Here is a 19,086-nt window from a genome sequence, read left to right as displayed (position 1 = left end):
GGAGGTGATAGTTGACTTCTCTGTAATAATGTGGGTAGGGGAAGGTATGCAAGAGCACGTGTTTGGATAGACTGAATCCCTATACACCATATGTTGGCCTCAAATGTACAATCTTGAATCAGCCTCTCAAATCCTGGGATTGTGTTCAGAAAGTTTGTTTTGGGCAAGTGCATGCTTGTGGCTTATTTACCAATTGAAACCTAATGTTTTCCATACATGTCCCAAGTCCTTCAAAAAAGAAGTTTCTTCACTGGCTATGTATTCTCCTCCACAGCACCACTCACACTGGTTGGAAAGCTTTTTATCCCAACAAAGATAGGGACCACATTTGAAGGACACAATTCTCCACCAGAAATCATGATTACAGGACCAATGTGCAGCGAAGACAGACTTTCTCCATGTCTCCACCTGTCTTCTGGATTAGCCTAAGGTGTTTTGGAACTCCCATTCCACCCCATCCCAGTATGCTAATAGACACAGCTAGTTCACATGCCTACCTTTAAAAAATGGAAGATTGATCTCATCTAGTTATAAGAAGTACAACTGAGATAAATATTTGAGTAAGTATCCAGAAGAGAGCCCAACAACCAAATACCACTTTGCCAAAGTATAAGATGGTGTTGTGCGATCAAAGAACTTGCTGTTGCAGCCTCCTACCAAGTTATTGATGCATAATTGTAAACTGTAACATTACTGTGTTGAGAAGTTACACTGTTTACTAGTTCCAGGGATCACTGACAGTACCTACCATAGGCACGTTTGCTGAAGCAGGCTCTACGCTCTTATGCAAACACACACACACACACACACACACACACACACACACACTGGGTACACAGCATACACTCAGAGCTAGGTTGGTGCCCAATTTGAAAGCATGAGAAAGAATAACGAAGAGGAACTTATTCCAAGACTATTTACCTCAGAGGATGACAATGAGTACCATTTCTTCATAAAGGTCTAAATCAATTCACAAGATGGATGTGAAAAATATCTTTATTCATGTCTTCCTACCCTAATATTTACTCTCTTAGAAATACTGGTGATTTTTTAAATCACTATGTTACAAAAACACTAACATCTATAATTGGCAGATAGTTGGTGACAAACATCATATATAGTTATATTTTAAAAGATTAAGAAAATACAAACTGGAAGCTTACGAGATGGAAACAGGCTAGGATAAAATTGAATGAGGAAAACTTTAGTGTAAATCATTACAAATATTACAAACAGTGAATTTCCTGCATGCCCCTGCATACTGAGAACCCCTGCTAATGTGGTAAAATCGTATGCACAAACCTTACCCGTAGCAGAGTCGCAGGCCTGATAAGTCGCAGTACCCTCTGACTGAAAACATTCCATCCTCGGGGAATGCTCATTAAGACTCAGAAATAAACTCCCAAGGCTCATGAAGCCCCCCAAATGTATAAGATGCACAATGCCCATCCCTTTCCAAGTCTACGTAACAGGAAGGGCTGCTGGGGAGGGGGAGGCTCTCTGACATGGGTATGTGCCTGCTGTGCTTCCTGCAAGTGTCCCACTTTTCAGTCACCCTCACACTGGGGTAGGCTTTTCAGGGATGCAGCTGCTGCAACCATACTCCCATGAGCTCAATAAACTCACTGGATTCACCAGACTGGAGCTTGACAGAACTGTTTCTTTGGTCTGTTGTTAGTGCCCTATCTGGGCTAAGTAGATACCTGGTTGTGCCTCGTCAGGAAAAGGACAACCATGTATGTCCTCCAGGCAGCTCAGCTGCATCCTGTTAGCCACTAGTGTTAGTTGCAATTCTTAAACTTTGGTTATGACAAACATGAATGTCCACAGATATAGACCAAATCCATCATATAGCACACTCAACTTTTTTTTTTTTTTAAAGTTGGGGGTCTCATTATGTAGCTCTGTTGGCCTAGAACTCTCTATGAAGACCAGGCCAGACTTAAACTCAGATATCTGACTGCCTCTGCCTCCTGGGTGCTGGAATTAAAGACACATGCCACTATACCCAGTTCAAACATCATTTTAGTACTCTAACACTTCTTAGAAAGGGACAATTTCATTTTAATGAACACTTTCTGATACATATGAGTTTTAATGTTTTATGGATATACATATATTCCACACATGAAGAAAGCTTTACTATTTTTTTTTTTAATGTAATGCTGGTGCCAGGTAAGGCATTTAGAATTTATTGACATTTTATGGTTTGTTTTATCCACAAAATGGCTTGAAAATACACAAGTGACAAGAAGGGTCCTCTCCTGAGTGAGCTTTCTAACATGAAAGATTCTGTCTGAAATGCTTTTAAAACGGGTTACAATGATTTTGCACTATGTTGCAAAAAGCTCATGTAGAATGTTATCTCACTCATATAAACAAGAGATTTATAAACACATACGAAGCCTCCTCTCTCTAATAAGACACATCCTTAAATCAGTATCATTTGCTATACCCTCTTATCAAAGATAAACTTACCTGCCTTTTAGGCCATGAAGACACATACGGGGATAATGTATTATAAGCATTCAGTGTTGAGACTGGAGAGAAATGACTCATTACAAATGTTAAGACTCTGATAAAACTCAAGACATGTTCTCTCCATAATACTACACATACAGGCTGCCAGGCCCCAGGTGAAAGAAGGAAAGCAAATCTTAGCACACGAGACCCGCGTATATAGGACCTCTCACAATGGCATTTTTTTATACTGATAAGCATTCTAGATATGCTTTCCCACATGTTAATTATATCCCCTCTCTTGTGAATTCTCTGATGTAGAGTCAAAAAGGGTTGTCCTATCTACATTACATCCAGGTATTTCCAGCCCGTGAGCTCTCCAGCGTTGGGTAAAAAAATGTTATCTATTATATATATATATATATATATATATTATATTATATATATATATATTATATATATATAATATATTATATATATTATATATATATTATATATTATATATATATATGTGGTAAAATTATATGCACAAACCTTACCCGTGATATATATATATCACACTCTGTGGATATCAGGAGTGAGGGTTTCCTGATGCACACACTCTATGTTATATGGACTTATGTGTGTGCACGGTTATCTATGTGAGTTCTTATACATAACCCAAGAATATGAAATATTTTCTACATTCTTTAAATTTACAAGGTTTTTGTTCTTTTTTGGTTCATGGGGTTTTGTGTTTGTGTGGTTCTCTAGCGGAGGCAGATGTCTTTGTTATACAGAACCAAGTTTTTGCACACACATTAAATTGCTATGGCTTATCCCACGTGCCTTCTTTGGTACGCAGTAAAGGACGCCTTACAGCTGAGGGCTCCTCACCTAAGGATTGCTGAGAACTGACAAATAGGAAAAGGTTTCTCCACATACACTGCATTCACCACACACTTCTCCACCGTGTGTGTGACGGGCAGTGAGTTATCGGCTGTTGGGACTTCCTCCCCTTCCCACCTGCAGAGCTTTTCTACTTGAAGACCCCACTCCATGTTGGTTTGAAATGCTTCCAAGTCCTTACAGTTATAAGGCCTCTCTAGGTGAGACTTCTCTGATGTGTATCTAGGTTTGGCAGGTGACTGTTCTGTAGATTACACTGACAAGAACCTCTGTGACACACATGGAAAGAAGACAACTGTCTGACATGCTTTGCTGTATTCTTTACATTCGCAGGGCTTCTCGCCCGTGGGAACCCAAACGTTTCTCAGAGATGAGACTTCTGACTAAAGGGGCTCTCCACACAGCTACACTCAGGGTTTCTATCAGTACGGATTCTCCGATCTTACTGAAGACTGTTCCAGGCCTCACAGTCAGAGGGTCTCTCACCTGCAGGGTTTATCCAATAGCTTAAGTCTGACATCTGGCAGAAGTCTTCTGAACGTAACCTACACTGGCAGGTTTCTCGGGTTTGGAGTTCACTAACTAACCATGAGATCTGACTTAAGACTCCCAGCGTCTCTGCAACCTTTACGTGCCGGGGTATCAACACTTTTCACCCCTCTGCAGTCCATGGGGAGAGGATAAACGGCTCGCACTTTTTCCTGCATTCTGTGTTCACGGGGTTTCTGACCTGTGCCTGCACTAGGATGTCTGTGGGGATCTGTCTTCTCACAGGAGGCTTCCCCAGATTTCATGAGCGAGGTTTCTCACCCAAGTGAGTTTTTTGATGTATAGTGAGATACGATTTGACACTAAAGGATTTGCTACATTCTTTGCATTCAAAGGGTTTCTCACCTGTGTGGATTTTCTCATGTGTGGAGAGATTTGACTTCTGGTTAAAACGTTTTCCACACACATTGCACTCATATGGTTTCTCGCCTGTGTGAATTCTCTGATGTACAATGAGCCCTGACTTTATACTGAAAGTTTTCCTGCACTCTTTACATTCATAGGGCTTCTCGCCTGTGTGGACTCTCTGGTGTATAGTTAGGTCACACCTCCTTTTAAAAGCATTCCCACATATGTTACACTCATAGGGTTTTTCACCTGTGTGGGTTTTCTGATGTACACTGAGATTTGACTTCACACTGAATAGTTTCTTACATTCTTTACACTCATAGGGCTTCTCCCCAGTGTGAGTTCTGTGGTGCAAATAGAGATTTTGTGTGTGTTTAAAGGCTTTCCCACATACTTTACACTGATAGGTTCTCCCACATCTGTGACGTCTACGAGGCTGCTTGTTGATTTTTACAGATGTATTGGACTCCTGGGGCTTTTTACCTGTGTGTGGTCTCTGCTGCACACTGAAAGTTGAGTCTGGGTAAAATATTTTCACACAAGTACTTTCTTTACTTGATAAGACACTCTGATTAGCCCTCAGTTTCGGCATCTGATCCACACATTTCTCATTGTTGTTACACCCACCAGGTTTCCTCCATGCATGCAGAGTGTGCTGAAGGCCTGCTTTTGTACAGGATGCTGGCTCACCATCAGTACACTTACCACACTGGTTTTCTAGGTGTGGTTTTAAATGTTGAGTGTGGTTACACTTGTCAGAGAATGACTTCTTACACATGTTATAATCAAAAGTTTCTTCCCTTATGTGAGTCCTCTCTTGGGCAGTAAGAGCCAACTTATCAAAGGTGTTCGTCTCGCTGTCTCCTAAAGGAAACACTGTATGCATCCATACAGTGCTCACATCGAAGGCTTCATCACGTTGAACACACTGGACATGCTGTTGCCCACTTCCAACACCGAGATCCAGACTAAGGGGCGCAGGAGGCCTGCATGGCATCTTAGTTGAATTAAGATGATCAAGTTCCTCTGTAGCCTGCATCTCAATGGGCCCACCAGGGAGATACACATTTCCCCATGTATCAAGCACCTCAGATCTCATTCTAGAAGAGTTCTTATTCTTAACAGCCAGGTGCAAAACATGGCTTGAACTCATGTTAAGCATTTCCCCAAATCTGCCCCTTTCCTCAGCTGACGCGCTGCCAGTGATTACCAGGTGGCTCAAATGTCTCTTTCGATTGTCCCTTCTGGTCTCCTTCAGGCTCTTCACAGGTTGCAGAGCTGAAAGGAAATAGAAGTGGCCCCACATGAACAATACAGAAGCCATTCTGACAGAATCCTATGACAAAAGGGAAGCAGTACCGCGCTCAGGGGCTAAGAGCGCTTGCTGCTCTTACAGAGCTTCTGCTGGGTTCAAAGTTCATAGCAAATGCTGCACAAGTCTGCTGACTTAGAGTGAGTTCTACAATGCAAAAGGTTGAAGGCCAACCAGGCATTACAATTTCCTCATCAAATAGGAGCCTGTCAACAGGGCCCTGTTCACTGGCCTCTATCCCTGCGACCTACTGGGTGTCACACCAAACCTTGCTCTACCCTGCTTGGGGTCTTTACAGGTGCTCCTTGAGTCTTTGAGATCTTGGTATAATGGTTTGATTTTGGACATCTCTTTTCATGTTAGAATTCCGCAGGTGAGTGCCTGAAACCTATTTTTTTCCAATAATGACTTAGAAATACTGTTACTTTGGAACTGCTAATGAAATCCCAACCACTCTGAAGGCTAGAACTCTTATCAATCTATGAATTATGTCTCAAATTTGTAAGTCTCAAAATTAATCTGAAATTAATTTTAAAACAACCTCCTCAAAACTCTTTAGCCTTAGAATGGCCCTATATTTTTTCATTTATTTATCCAGCTAAGGAAACCTATTTTTGTGGTTATTATGCTCTTTGAACAGAGCAAGCTTGTTGGATCACCACTATTGGTCCCACATAGCAGACCAAAGTCTATGAGGACTCAAATAAAAGTGATGAGTGCATTAATAACCCCATGAACAAAGGCTTGAAGTGCAGAATTACATAAAAACAGAGGGAAAAGGATAGGATTTAGAATAACTACTTAATGGAATGTTTAAGAAGAGTGAGCAGAATTTGCTGAGCCTTTGGAAATACATAGCAGAAACGGGAGAGGAGGGCTCATCTGCCAATGAGAGCTTGCCTTGGACGCGATACATCAAGCCCCTGATTAAGAAGTTAGTCTCAAACGGGGCGGTGGTGGTGCACGCCTTTAATCCCAGCACTTGGGAGGCAGAGGCAGGCGGATTTCTGAGTCTGAGGCCAGCTTGGGCAACAGAGTGAGTTCCAGACAGCCAGGGCTACACGGAGAAACCCTGTCTTGAAAAGCCAAAAACCAAACCAAACCAAACCAAACCAATAAAAAAAAATTAGTCTCAAGATTGGAGATGGCAAAACTGAATAAAAAGAACTTCACACACCCACCATCTGATGAGCACTCAGTAGCCTGGCCTACTCACTGTAGGCTGGAGCCTAGGGCATATTCACTGACCTGGGAGGCTCTGGTCTGGGGCATTGTCTTCCGTCCATGGCCCAGTTCCTTGCTCCAATTTCAGGATCAAGTCAGGTTTGGCATCACACTGATCTATTAGTAGGAAATACTATGTAAGTTGTACCCCAATTACAAAATACTGGTTCAGACTCTTAGCAATGATAGGACCAATATGAACACTCTATGAGACCATAACATTTATAACCAATGCTGAGGACATTAAAATAAAAGAAATACATACAGAATAAAAGCATTATTCTTCCTGACTACCTGGATCAAGAAAGAAAAAGCAAGTAAAAAATTAAAAAATGCATTGACTCAACAAAAATCCAAAGCTCCTGGCCAGAGACTGCAGGAGTTGGCAAGATCAGGCAGCAATGTGCCCTGAACTACCCCTCCTCACAGCTCCCCAAAAGAACCCCATACAGGGAGGAGAGGAAAGCAGGAGCTAAGGTGAAAACAACAGATGAACTTATTACAAACCAAATAGCAACAGAGCGATAACAGTAAGAGTTATTTTTCTTTCTTTCTTTCTTTTTTCTTTTCTTTTCTTTTTTTTTTTTTAACGATAAAAATCTTTTGGTTTCTTGTATTCAGTGCCAGTCTCTGCTACTCTATTTTTGGTATTACCAGATCACCTTACACCACTAAAATTAGAAGAGATGCCTGGAGAGAAGCCTTTTCTTGGAACACCACCAGGGGACACAGCACAGAAGGGAATCTCTTAGGCAGCTCTCCAAGCGAGCGGATCTGGTGGCTTTGTACACAAGCAGGAAGCCACGTTGTAAATGTCCTCCCAGTCAAAGCATCAGTCAGGCCACAAGGGAAGTACTCCCCTCCTGTTCCCCTAGGAGAACATGACTGCAGAGTCACCCAGAATTCACCAAAGCCCATGAGAGCAAAAGTCACTTAGAAACTTTGAACCTGTGCTGGCTTGTACTGTGCCTTTGGGGAGAGAGCAAACAGCTGCAGTGTCCTCAAAGTGCCCCGGGAACGTTTAGAGCAGTTGGTACTGCCCTCAGAGGAGTCAGACCAGCTATCACCTGGGAGCCCTTTTACTCAACCAGGGGGGTAAGTCAGTCAGACTATCCAATTCACCAAGTCTTTGCTTCTTATAGGACACACACACACACACACACACACACACACGGGAAATCCCGGAGTGTTCTGAAGAGAACCGTGTGCAGTCACTGCAGCATGACATACAGAAGACATGACACTGAGTCTACCTTAGTGTCGTCCACCCTCAGATGAACTGATAAGAAAATGTGCTAAATACAGAGAGAGTGATCTCATCCAGCTATGGAAAAGGCCCCGAATTTCTACCGTAGGACCACTGAAGGACATGCATTAAGTGAGGGAGATCATTGTGGATTGGAAGCTGATGTTAGCCTATGGGAGCCTAGAAACCGTGTGAGGGAAGGAGTGAAGGCGGTTGACAGACACAGATACAGAACAGTTGGATGGAAACACAACTGCCATTGCTCTGTAGCACACAAAGCTAACTGCAATTGACAGCAATTACTTGAAAGTAAGAGGGGGGCTTTTATTTTTATATTTTTTTTGTTTTTCTAGACAGGGTTTCTCTGTGTAGCCCTGGCTGTCCTGGAACTCACTCTGTAGACCAGGCTGGCCTCAAACTCAGAAGTCCACCTGCCTTTGCCTCTCAAGTGCTGGGATTAAAGGCATGCGGCAAGAGGGAGGCTTTTATGGGGCTCCAGAGATGGCTCAGTGGGTAAGAGCACTTGTTTTTTTTTGCAAAGGACTTGGATCTGGTTCCCAGCACATACGTGGCAGTTTACAACTATCCATAACTCCAGTTCCAGAGGATCTGACATCATCATCTGGTCTCCTTGGACACCAGGCACACACAGAACACACACATACAATCAGGGAAAATATTCATATACATTAACTAAATAAATAGAAAGAGCATAAGAGGGAAGGTTTTCAGTGTTCTCAATAGGCAGAAATGAAATATCTAAGCTTACAGACTTATAAAACACTTTTTATGCATACTACACAAATATTGAAATGACAACTTTGATTATAAATATGGAGTTACTCTGCATCAGTGAAAGCTTGGTGGCAATGTGTTTCTTAGTATGCACAAGGCTCTAGGTTTGGGCACAGCCACAGAGAAAACCCAAGATCAACAACCACCACCCACTGACTGAAGTGGCTCCTGTATTTACCAAAAAGGAAGACGCTTCTAACAGCACTACTGGGGCTTCCACTCACTCAGGGACAGCAGGCTGCTGTACGTCTCCAGCATCACATCCCTGTAGAGCTTCCTCTGAGTGTCATCCAGGTCCTGCCACTCATCCCAGGTGAAGTCCACAGACACATCCTCAAAGGACACCAACCCCTGTAATGAGACGACTTTCCTCAACCCAAGCCTTCAGCCTTAGGTCAGAGACAGGAATACAGGAGGCCACTCCTCTTCATAGGCTCCTCTTAGATGAGATTCTTTATAAAGGAAGGACACCCCACCCTACCCCATCCCCCAGAAAAGAAAAAACCCCACCAAGACAAACTACAAGATACCCTGCACACTCCCTTAGCTTGGTGATGGGTGACTAAGGTGGTAAATATATGTACCTTATTATTATTCCTTTGGTTTTCTACTTAAACACATGCCTCATCTCTAAAACTGTTATTCATAATATACTCCCAAATTCATTTTCATAAGTAGCGTTATACATCCTTCCTAAAACCAGAAGAATTGCTAGTATCTGAAAAGAAATACACATCACCAGTGTCCTATAATGAAGGGTGAGTATGCTGATGTGCACCTTTAATCCACAAGGCAGAGTCTGAGTCTGAGGCAAGCCTGGTCTGCATAGGGAGTAAATTGAAACTAGGGAGAATGACAATCACTGTGGCAGGCAGGAGTTACAATGGTCTTAGACATGCATATCTAGAGTTCTGTCATAAATGTGCAGATGCCTAACAAGCAATCGGACCAACAAGAGCTTACAACAAGCTGTTACAAAGAACATAAAGAATTAGAAATTTCAGAGGCAGCTAACGTCATCAAACTGAGTTTAAACGGCTTTAAAGCAACTTAGGACACTGAACAAAGAATGGGAAATATACTTGCACTCAGTGACTGAGGAAAAGGGGCAGACGTTGAGAACTGCACAAGACTTTAAAATTTATTCTGGGAAAACAAGACAGTTCAATATTAGACAATTTATTCTTCAAGGTGTATTAAGGCATGGTGGCTCTTATCTGTGATCCTAGCATTTGGAAAGTGAAGGCAAGATGATTTCAAGTTCAAGGTCATCCCAGGACACATGAGAGACTTTGTTTCAAAACAGGAACATGAACACACACACGCACTCACAGAGAACTCAGGTACAGATGCGTGTACAAACATATTTCAGAATAAACATGTATCTATGTAAAAACTACAATGTCAATCCATGAGCACAGGAATTCTCTCGATCTTATATTTTCTTAATTTTTTTAATATTGAGAAGTCTTCATGATAGAGGTCTTTAGCCTCATAATTCAGTTATTACATTATTAGGCTTATTGAATTTATATTATAAATGTGACTGATTTCTTTCTCTGTACAACTGTTACTAGTTTATGGAACATCTCTTGAGTTTTAGGTGTTGATGTTCAAAGTGTTATCAGACATGAGAATGTCCTGGTGGAGTGTTTAGGTGTTAGGTATATGGTCACACCACCTACAAATGAAGATGACTCATTTCTGCCCTTTCTATCAGGATCCCTTGTATTTCTTTCTCGTGTCCTATTGCACTGGCTGAGACTTCAACCACTACCTAGTTTGAGTAGCCTTGTCTTGTTAATGAGTTTAAAGGAAATGTTTCAGCATTTCACATTTACTATAACAGTGGCTGGGAGTTTGTCAAAAGCACAGGCATATGAAGCACAGGCAGAATTGCTTGAAAATGACTTTAAAAGCTCTGGAATCTATTACAAGAATTGACAAATCAGAGAGAGTGGAATCAAAAATATTTTGCACAGCCTACAGAATGAGACAAAATTGTTGCCAGTGACATATTTAACAGGAACATCTATAATGCTTAAAGAACTCAAAAAAGTAAACACCAAACTCAGAAATAATCCAACTGCTAAATGGGCAAACCAAATGAGCAGATATTCTTCAAATGACGAAGTATATATGCTCAATAGGTAGATGAAAAAATGTTCTGTTACCAGTTTCCAAGAAAATGCAAATAAAAGCGACAGTGGCATCACAATTTTATCCATTAAAGCAGTTATCAATTAAAAACACTTAATTGTTGCTGAGGATTCCAGGAATTCCTATACATTGCTCATACATCTAAGCTAACGCAGCCTCTGCAGAACCAATGTGAAAGGCCCTCAAAATACTACAAATATAAATACCATATGATTCAGATATTCCATTCCTGGAAATGTCCTCATAGGAGCCTAAGCCAGGCTCCTACAGAGATGCATGCCCAATCATCCACCATTATTGTGGTGATATTCACTTTAGTCTGGATAGAACCAGCCTGAGTGTCTGGCAACAGATGAAGAAAATATGATACAATGGTTCTATTCAGCCACAAAGAATGAAATTGTAACATCTATTAGGAAAATGGGTGGAACTAGAAGTAACTCTTAAATTGAAAGAAGCCAGAGTCAGAAAGACAATCCTCATATTTTCTGTCATATGTGGAATCTGGACGTGGATACCACACATGCATCTGTACGGAGACGTGAAAGTGCACTGAGGACCGAGGGGGAGTGGAGGGAGACAGATGGAGGGTAGATAATGAACACAGGCGACACTGGAGAAGGGAGGAGACCAGGAGGAGGTAGGGCTAGGGAGACAAAGGCAGCCACATGGTAAAACAAGAACCAAGTATGACGTCACAGGCACAGGGACAGCGCCAAAGCTGGAGCTGTCGCTTACCAAAACACCACCATGTCTTACACCCTAAGAAACGTAGAAAGCAGACACCAGTCAAAGAGGACTGTTCTGGTTAACAGAAGGCACCACAAATCCGGAGGCTGGACCATGAGCACTTCAACACATGGTAAGCAGTGACTACATACACGTATGAAGTAATATTAAAGCCACACATAGAGTGAATAAGCATTGAGGAGTTACAAGTTAGAACTACTCTGCTATTTTTTTGGGGGCGGGAAGCCTTTCTAAATGAAACTATAGTTTAATAATGCTATAACTAGAAGTCAAGAAATTTGAGTACATGACAGAAGAAACAACAGTCACAAGAAAACCAATTGCTTTTTGTAAATGAAACAAAACTTTACTTCTGGGCTAGTGAAATGACTCAGTGGGTGAAGGGCTTGCCACCAAGCCTGGTGACTTGAATTCAGTCTCTAAGCTACATGGTGGAAGGAGAGAACCAACTCCTGCAAGTTCTTCTCTGACCTCCATGTTCACACGTGCCCTCATAAACACAAACAAATGTTAAACCTTACCTCCAGACAGCCATTATAAAATATTTATTATAAAATGGCTAGTCTCAGCATCTGGGGAGGCAGGAGCAAAGAATGATGCACAGCCCTTGCTCTTCACAGTCACTGCCTTTTGCAACCATGTGCCCAAACACTGCAAACTAAAAATACTCATGGAAAGCGGGAGTCTGGTCAGGACAGATGCGGGTGGTTTTCTTCCTTCGCTGAGTAAGAATGATGTACACAGCACTTCCACTGCACTGGGCACCGTAGAGAACTTAGAAATGTTTTCAAGTATGCAGGAGGGAGCTCTCTAGAGGAGCATGAATCTCTCCTCACCTTTGGGCCTTGTGGATAGTCTCTAGGCTTATGGGGTGGTAGGCATTTGTGGGGACAGGCTAGGACCAGCCACTATCAGCTTAAACTGATATCTGCTAGGCAGGAGACTAAGGGCAATCAAAGTGGTCAATAACATCTATGTGATTGAACCCCAAGAAAGACTAGACATATTGGGTAGGAGGAGATTCACTGCTTGCCAACTGGTTGTGGCAAAGTTTGTGCCAACTGTTGTCTGACAAAGAGCTAATACCACAGGCCACCGACAGAAGACAGCAGGAGTTTCTACAAGGTGACACTTGGACCTTGCTGACTATAGTGAAACCTTCCCTAGGCATAATGCTAGTGCATCACGAGTACAGTGACATTTCTGAATTTCTCTAATTTTTTTTTCTAGGTACTATAAACCTACAGATGAGTTGGGGAACCTCAAAACTTGTAGGTAGTGACCAACATTTTCTTGGGTGAAAACTGAACATTTTAAATCAGGAAACAACATAGAGGTTGGCACAGTGGAGCCCTATGACATAGCCGTTAATGAGCAATGGAAAAATTGATTTTCACAAGTTGTTTTCTGATCTACACACACACACACACACACCCACACACACCCACACAACCCCCCCCCCCCAAAGCAAAATTTTAGCACCTGGAGAGGTGGTTCAGTGGTTAAGAGGGCCTGCTACTCTTACAAAGGATTCCTGGCGAAGTTCCTAGCATCTATATGCTGATTCACAATTATCTCTAACTTCAGTTCCAGGGGATTTGACTCTGACACACACATTGTACATGCATATACACAGGCAAACATCATATAAAATAAACCTTTAAATTTGAAAAAGTAAAATAATTTCGAAGTAACAGAAGGAGGTCAGTACAAAGTAGCACAGAGGAAATCTGTGTCTGGGGCAGAGGAAGGAGATGACATAAAGACCGGAGGTTGCGTGGACAGCAAGTCTTATCAGGCTTGTATGGGGACAACAGTGTTTACCAGGTGATAAAAACAGGAAAAAAAAAAAAAGCAAAACAAACAAACCTACAAGCTTTTAGGTTGGAAACAAGGAAGGGGGAATGGCGGGCTTCCAAAGGCCAGAAGAGACCTCCCCCAGGCTTCTCAGTGCTACACAACACAATCTGGCTCACTAACCTTGCCAGCACGCCAACTCCCTTCTGAATTCACCCCAGGTCAAAAGGAACAACACTGTCCAGGCTGCAGTCAGACCCACAGGCTCAACAGAATCTGAACTGTGGCTCTTGGGACAAGCACTGTCTTTCTGCAGCGAAGACATCCAGGCCAGCAGAGCTCAAGGTCACTTGGAATAAAGAAACCCAAGTGTTCCCAATCCTCGGGCTCCACACGCTAGGTCCTTTGCTGAGTTCACCTTCTGATGAGGTGTAGAAGGGCACACATACATCCTTACTCCTTCCAGTATTTACAATGCTATGTTTACACTCCTGTCCCTTAGATGTCTCAGGCCTCAATTTTCCAACCACGTTCCTTCCAGGCTGCTGAGCACGCACCCACGCCACTGTGTAGGTTGGTATAGGGACGAGTGTGTGGAACTCTCCTCATCTTTACCTGCCGATTCCCACACTCTGGCTTCTGCCTATGAGGAAAATATCCGTCATTGTACTGGCCCTAATTCAGTGCACATACAGCCATGTGGAGAACTCTGCTCCTATCCCTTGGGGATAGCAATCAAGCTGGCTCTGCATCTTATATCTTTACAGGATCAATCCCCATACTCTATACCAGGGTAGAAGCTTCAGGAAGGTAGAGACAAAGGCAAAACCTATGAATTTAAGAGTCTGGGCCCAAGCCCTGCTTGCTGCCTGTGAAATGAGCTGTACCGTTAAAAGTCTGGTGCTCTTTGAGAACATGTTGAGATATTTTTGAGATAGAAACTGACAATTTTGCATAGTCTACTGTCACATAATATCCAGATCTGTGCTCCCGTTTTTATTTGTGGTCTGTGTGCTTTTCTCATGACTCAAATGGTGTCTCTCTGCCTTCTTCTCCCACATACTCTCAAGGCCTTCACCACGCCTGCCTGTTAACAGCATGGCTCATCAGCACGTGGGCCTCACTACTGAGGAAACAGAACCTTCCAGTCTGGCAGAGATGGACAATTCGAATGTGAATAAGAAAGTATCCATTTGGGCTGGAGGGATGGCTCAGTGGTTAAGAGCACCGACTGCTCTTCTGAAGGTCCTGAGTTCAAATCCCAGCAACCACATGGGCTCACAACCATCTGTAATGAGATCGGATGCCCTCTTCTGGTTCTTCTGAAGATAGCTACAGTGTATTTACATAAAATAAATGAATTAAGTCTTTAAAAAAAGAAAAAGAAAGTATCCATTTGTCTTTAGGCAATCACATTTCCTCCCCATCCACAGCATCACACGCTGCCACTGGCTTAAGAATGAATAACAATCAGAGTCAGCAGGATTGCAGCTCATAATGTTAGACCTCGGGGAGCAAAGGCCAGTGAGGGAATTAGAAAGTCCAGAAAACAAAAAACAAAAAACAAAAAACAAAGCCCTTCTAGTCTAAGGCCATCTGCTTTGTTATCAATACTATATGCAGGGAAAGAATGGAGGGTATAAGTTTCATTTTGACAAGGGGAGCGCAGGTGCCTTTGCATATCAACACAGGAGTTCAACTTATGACCTAAAAGCTGAGCAAAAGGAACAAGCTACATGGAAATAGTAAAGGGTGTCAAACTACAGAGGCCCGAAAGCACAAAAGTCTATAGTGGAACGGAAGGGGCAGAAAGCACAACACAAGGATGATCGTACGTTAAGTATCAGTGGGCCGTGACAGAAGCTGAAAGGAATATTGACGATAAAACGCTTGCTATGTAAGACCAGAGTCCTGATCTCCAGAAAGCCAGGCGGGTACAGTGGCAGCCTATAGTCTCAGTACTTGGGAGGCAGAGACAAAGGATCCTCAGGGTAAGCTGGCAGGATAGACCAGCCAGAACTGTGAGACCCTGCCACATAATGTAATCAAGAAAGACATCTAACATTATATTAGGCTTCTCTATGCACACATGTGCCTTACATGCACATCTGTCCATGTGTATAAGTATGTACATATTCTCTCTCTCTCTCACACACACACACACACACACAGAGGCACATAAGAAAAAAAAAAAAGCCTGAAATGGAAAAATTTCCCCATGAAGATCTCAGATAGTAGTTTCGAATGTGGCAGAAGTTTCCAGTAAGGCAGCTAGAGAATCGTGCTATCATTTAACTATCATTGAACATTCTGCTGAAACATGCGTGTCTGAGCAGCAGCGAATCGTGCGTGACAAGTGTGAATGCTGCGCTCACCCCTGGCTTGGGAGTGAAGCATTGAATAGACCTCAACGTGCATGTGTTCATGAAGCTTGCTTAGGTGCCACAGGCCCTGAGAAATGATCACATTCTCTTCTCGAGGTCAGTTCAAGCTCTACCACAAATGGCCCAGGATCAGAAAAGCCAGTGACTAAACTGCACAGTTCAAATGACTCTAAAGTCCTTGTACAACATTGTAGTTATAGCAACATGATCTTAGTATGTTTGTATTTGTTTCTCTTTTTTTTTGTTTGTTTTTCGAGACAGGGTTTCTCTGTATAGCCCTGGCTATCCTGGAACTCAGTCTGTAGACCAGGCTGGCCTCGAACTCAGAAATCCGCCTACCTCTGCCTCCCAAGTGCCGGGATTAAAGGCGTGCGCCACAACCGCCCGGCATGTTTGTTTCTCTTGATGTTTATTTTTCCACTTCGATTTTAGGTATCTCTCAAAGCTCTTAAACTGAGTTATAAAACAAGGTCAGGAGCAATAACACCACTTACCACAGCTGCGCTCATTCTCCTCGCTCCCTCAGGCACATGGAGTACCTTTGCAATCGCAGCTGGAAAAGACGGGCAACAGAAGTTACAGGTCCTTGCTGTGCCTCGTCTGTGGATTCCAAAATCTCTATATAGTTGCTGAGTCAAAAAGCCAAAACACGACAAAAAAATGCGTCTGATGTGGGAACAGTGTCTTACAGGTGAGAGCCACCACAGCAGATCTAATGGAAAGAGCACAATTAATGAGAAAGTAAACTTATAGTTTACCCAGAGGTTAGTGAAAGTATTTGCTGCATGCTTAGTAACTATGATCATGAAGACACACTGCAGTGGTTTAGGAATGGGTGTTTAATGAGCATGATCTTAATCATGAACATGATGTAGTCACAGAAATTACAGAAAACACTTGAACAGGATTTCCTATTTTCCTGTCAATACAGGGGTACCACACAGGACTCCATCCACAGCTCTTGGTTCCATATTTAAGTTTCATGGACAAAATGCTTCATGCAATCTAAGCCTTTGGTCCAGGGCTATACCTGTAAATGAACATGACCCCTCTTTATTTATTGCAGTGCCTTGGACATACTGTTGAACCAGAGCCTGCCTGTGGTGTCCACAGATGGTGTAGCTCCCTCCCACAGTGCCCCCTGGCTCTGCCTTTTCATGTGCTCTGGCCAGCAGGGCCTCAGTGTGACAGAAGTAGAGTTTTCGAATAAGGTTTCCCATGCTAGCGGGTTACGGTAATAGTTCTGTGTTACCATGCCCTGTTCATACATCTACATTTTAATCAAGGCTCCTGAAGAAACTAAAAGGACAATTACCACAGTATCCAGGAATCACAAGGATTTTGCATGTAATGAAATCACATTGTGCAAAATAGCACTCTCCACAGGTCACCATTGTACTGTGAGAAAGTACAGTAATTCCTTTGGGCACAACATTATCCCCCAACTCTATCTTGGAACAGAGACTGAACAGAAGTTCATAACAATGAAATAAGCCAAACAACACAGGTCTATTATAGTGGTCATGGAGTTGTTACACTCTAAAGTGGGAGAGGAAGGGAGTTAGGGACCCTCATCTGGGATTCCAACCATTATCGCCCAGGGCACCTCTCACCTTGCTAGTGAGCTAGAGAATGCAGGAAATTAAAAGTTTACTGAATGTGGAGCTCCATAAGGTCAGCATCTATCCTGGGCTGGGACGTGGTGGTCTGGGCAGCATCCATTCTCTCTGTATAAGTAAGCCCAACAAACTAACTGGATCACCAAGTTGGACCGTGATGGAGTCCTTGGCCATTCCCAAGGGCTCAGCCGAGGCGAACAGACATTTGTCCTTGCTGCAGTAAAAAGTCTGTGCAATTACCGTGCACTCTCCACAGAAGCCAAAACACCTAAGAGTCTTCCAGATAAGCGAGAGGCCAGGAGATGCCTCAGCGCAGGTTCACCCCACACGTCGGGCTGCTCTAGGATCTAGGTCTGTCACTGCCAGACAACGGGACACTAGACACAGCAGTTGTGGCAAAGTGGTCAGGGCTAGGAGAAGACGAGAGACGGCTGATAGACCTGCAGCATTAAGGAGAGTCGGCTCAGCTACGTCAGGACCGAGGACGACAGAGGCTGAGGCTCAGTCCGGCACAGGACTCTCTGGATCGCGCCATTCTCACAGCGCACAGCGCACAGCGCCCGCCCCTGCAGGCAGAAACCAGCCGTACTCACCAGAAGGCAGGCATCTGACTACACGTAGATGTCCAGACGGGCTGGCGCAGGACTGAGGCCACAATCCAACCCCCCTTGAAACCGGAAGCAAGATGGCGACGCCGGAAATAGACCGGAAGTTCGCGGGAGCCGTCCGGGTCTCAGAGCTTCTGAGACCGTCTTGGGTGCTTAAGTTTAGGGCATTCAGGTCACTCGCTAGTGACGTCGTTGCATTTGAAATGCATCAAAGCTCTAAAGTGGATGCTTTGTGAGGCTAAACCCAGAAACAACTGCTTTTCGCCAAAAGAAACAAAGTTTTCTCTGGGTGGGCGTGGTGGCACACACCTTTAATCCCAGCACTGAGGGGAAGGGATCTCGGACAGACCCTGTTTCAAGGGGGAAAGAAAATAAGACAGAGAGGAGAGAAAGAGGAGGGGGGCGGAGAATAAAAATAAATAAATATATAAATTATTGTGTGGCTGGAGACATGGCTCAGTGGTTAAGAGCACTATTCTTCCAGGGCATCCAGGTTCAGTTTCCAGCACCTACATTGCAGCTCACAACCAGCACCCACTTGGGGGTGGGGTAATCAAGAATCCTCCCAACTCTATTGGCATTACACACGGAATGCACAGACCTACCGGCAGGCAAAACACTCATACATAAATTACCTATTTACTAAGTAGGTAGCTAGTTAGACCGGCGTTATCAGGTCTTTTGTGGATGGGCACACGCTAAGTTAAAGAAAACCAAAGTACACAACCACCCTTAGAATTCAAACTGCCACATGAAAATAGGGAAGGGGGCACAGACACATTGCCCCTCTTCAAATCTAAAATTCCACGTGAAAGAAAGAAAAATGGAAGTGAGTGTTTGCTTGTTTAGGTTCCATAAGGAAAGGGTGTTTCCTGTGTTTCATTATAACTTTAAAAATCTCATTTTTTTTTTTTTTTTTTAATTCAGAAGAAGAGGACCTGAGCCA

General features: G+C 43.2%; 1 protein-coding gene across 1 annotated transcript; it reads right to left on the bottom strand.

The window, feature by feature from the left end:
* Nucleotides 1-3,186: 3,186 nt before the first annotated feature.
* LOC116078851 (zinc finger protein 39-like) lies at nucleotides 3,187-18,311 on the bottom strand. Its single transcript, XM_031354204.1, has 5 exons — nucleotides 18,126-18,311; nucleotides 16,408-16,625; nucleotides 9,047-9,173; nucleotides 6,806-6,898; nucleotides 3,187-5,523 (listed from the first exon to the last, which is right to left on the bottom strand). Exons 2-5 carry the CDS (start codon nucleotides 16,420-16,422, stop codon nucleotides 4,139-4,141), a joined length of 1,620 nt encoding a protein of 539 aa, XP_031210064.1. The 5' UTR covers nucleotides 16,423-16,625; nucleotides 18,126-18,311; the 3' UTR covers nucleotides 3,187-4,138.
* Between the last annotated feature and the right edge of the window lie 775 nt (nucleotides 18,312-19,086).

The sequence above is a fragment of the Mastomys coucha genome, unplaced genomic scaffold, assembly GCF_008632895.1.
Source record: "Mastomys coucha isolate ucsf_1 unplaced genomic scaffold, UCSF_Mcou_1 pScaffold5, whole genome shotgun sequence".
In the NCBI taxonomy this organism is placed as follows: Eukaryota; Metazoa; Chordata; class Mammalia; order Rodentia; family Muridae; genus Mastomys; species Mastomys coucha.
Note: the sequence above shows the minus strand (reverse complement) of the source record. Positions and strands in the feature narration are given on the sequence as shown.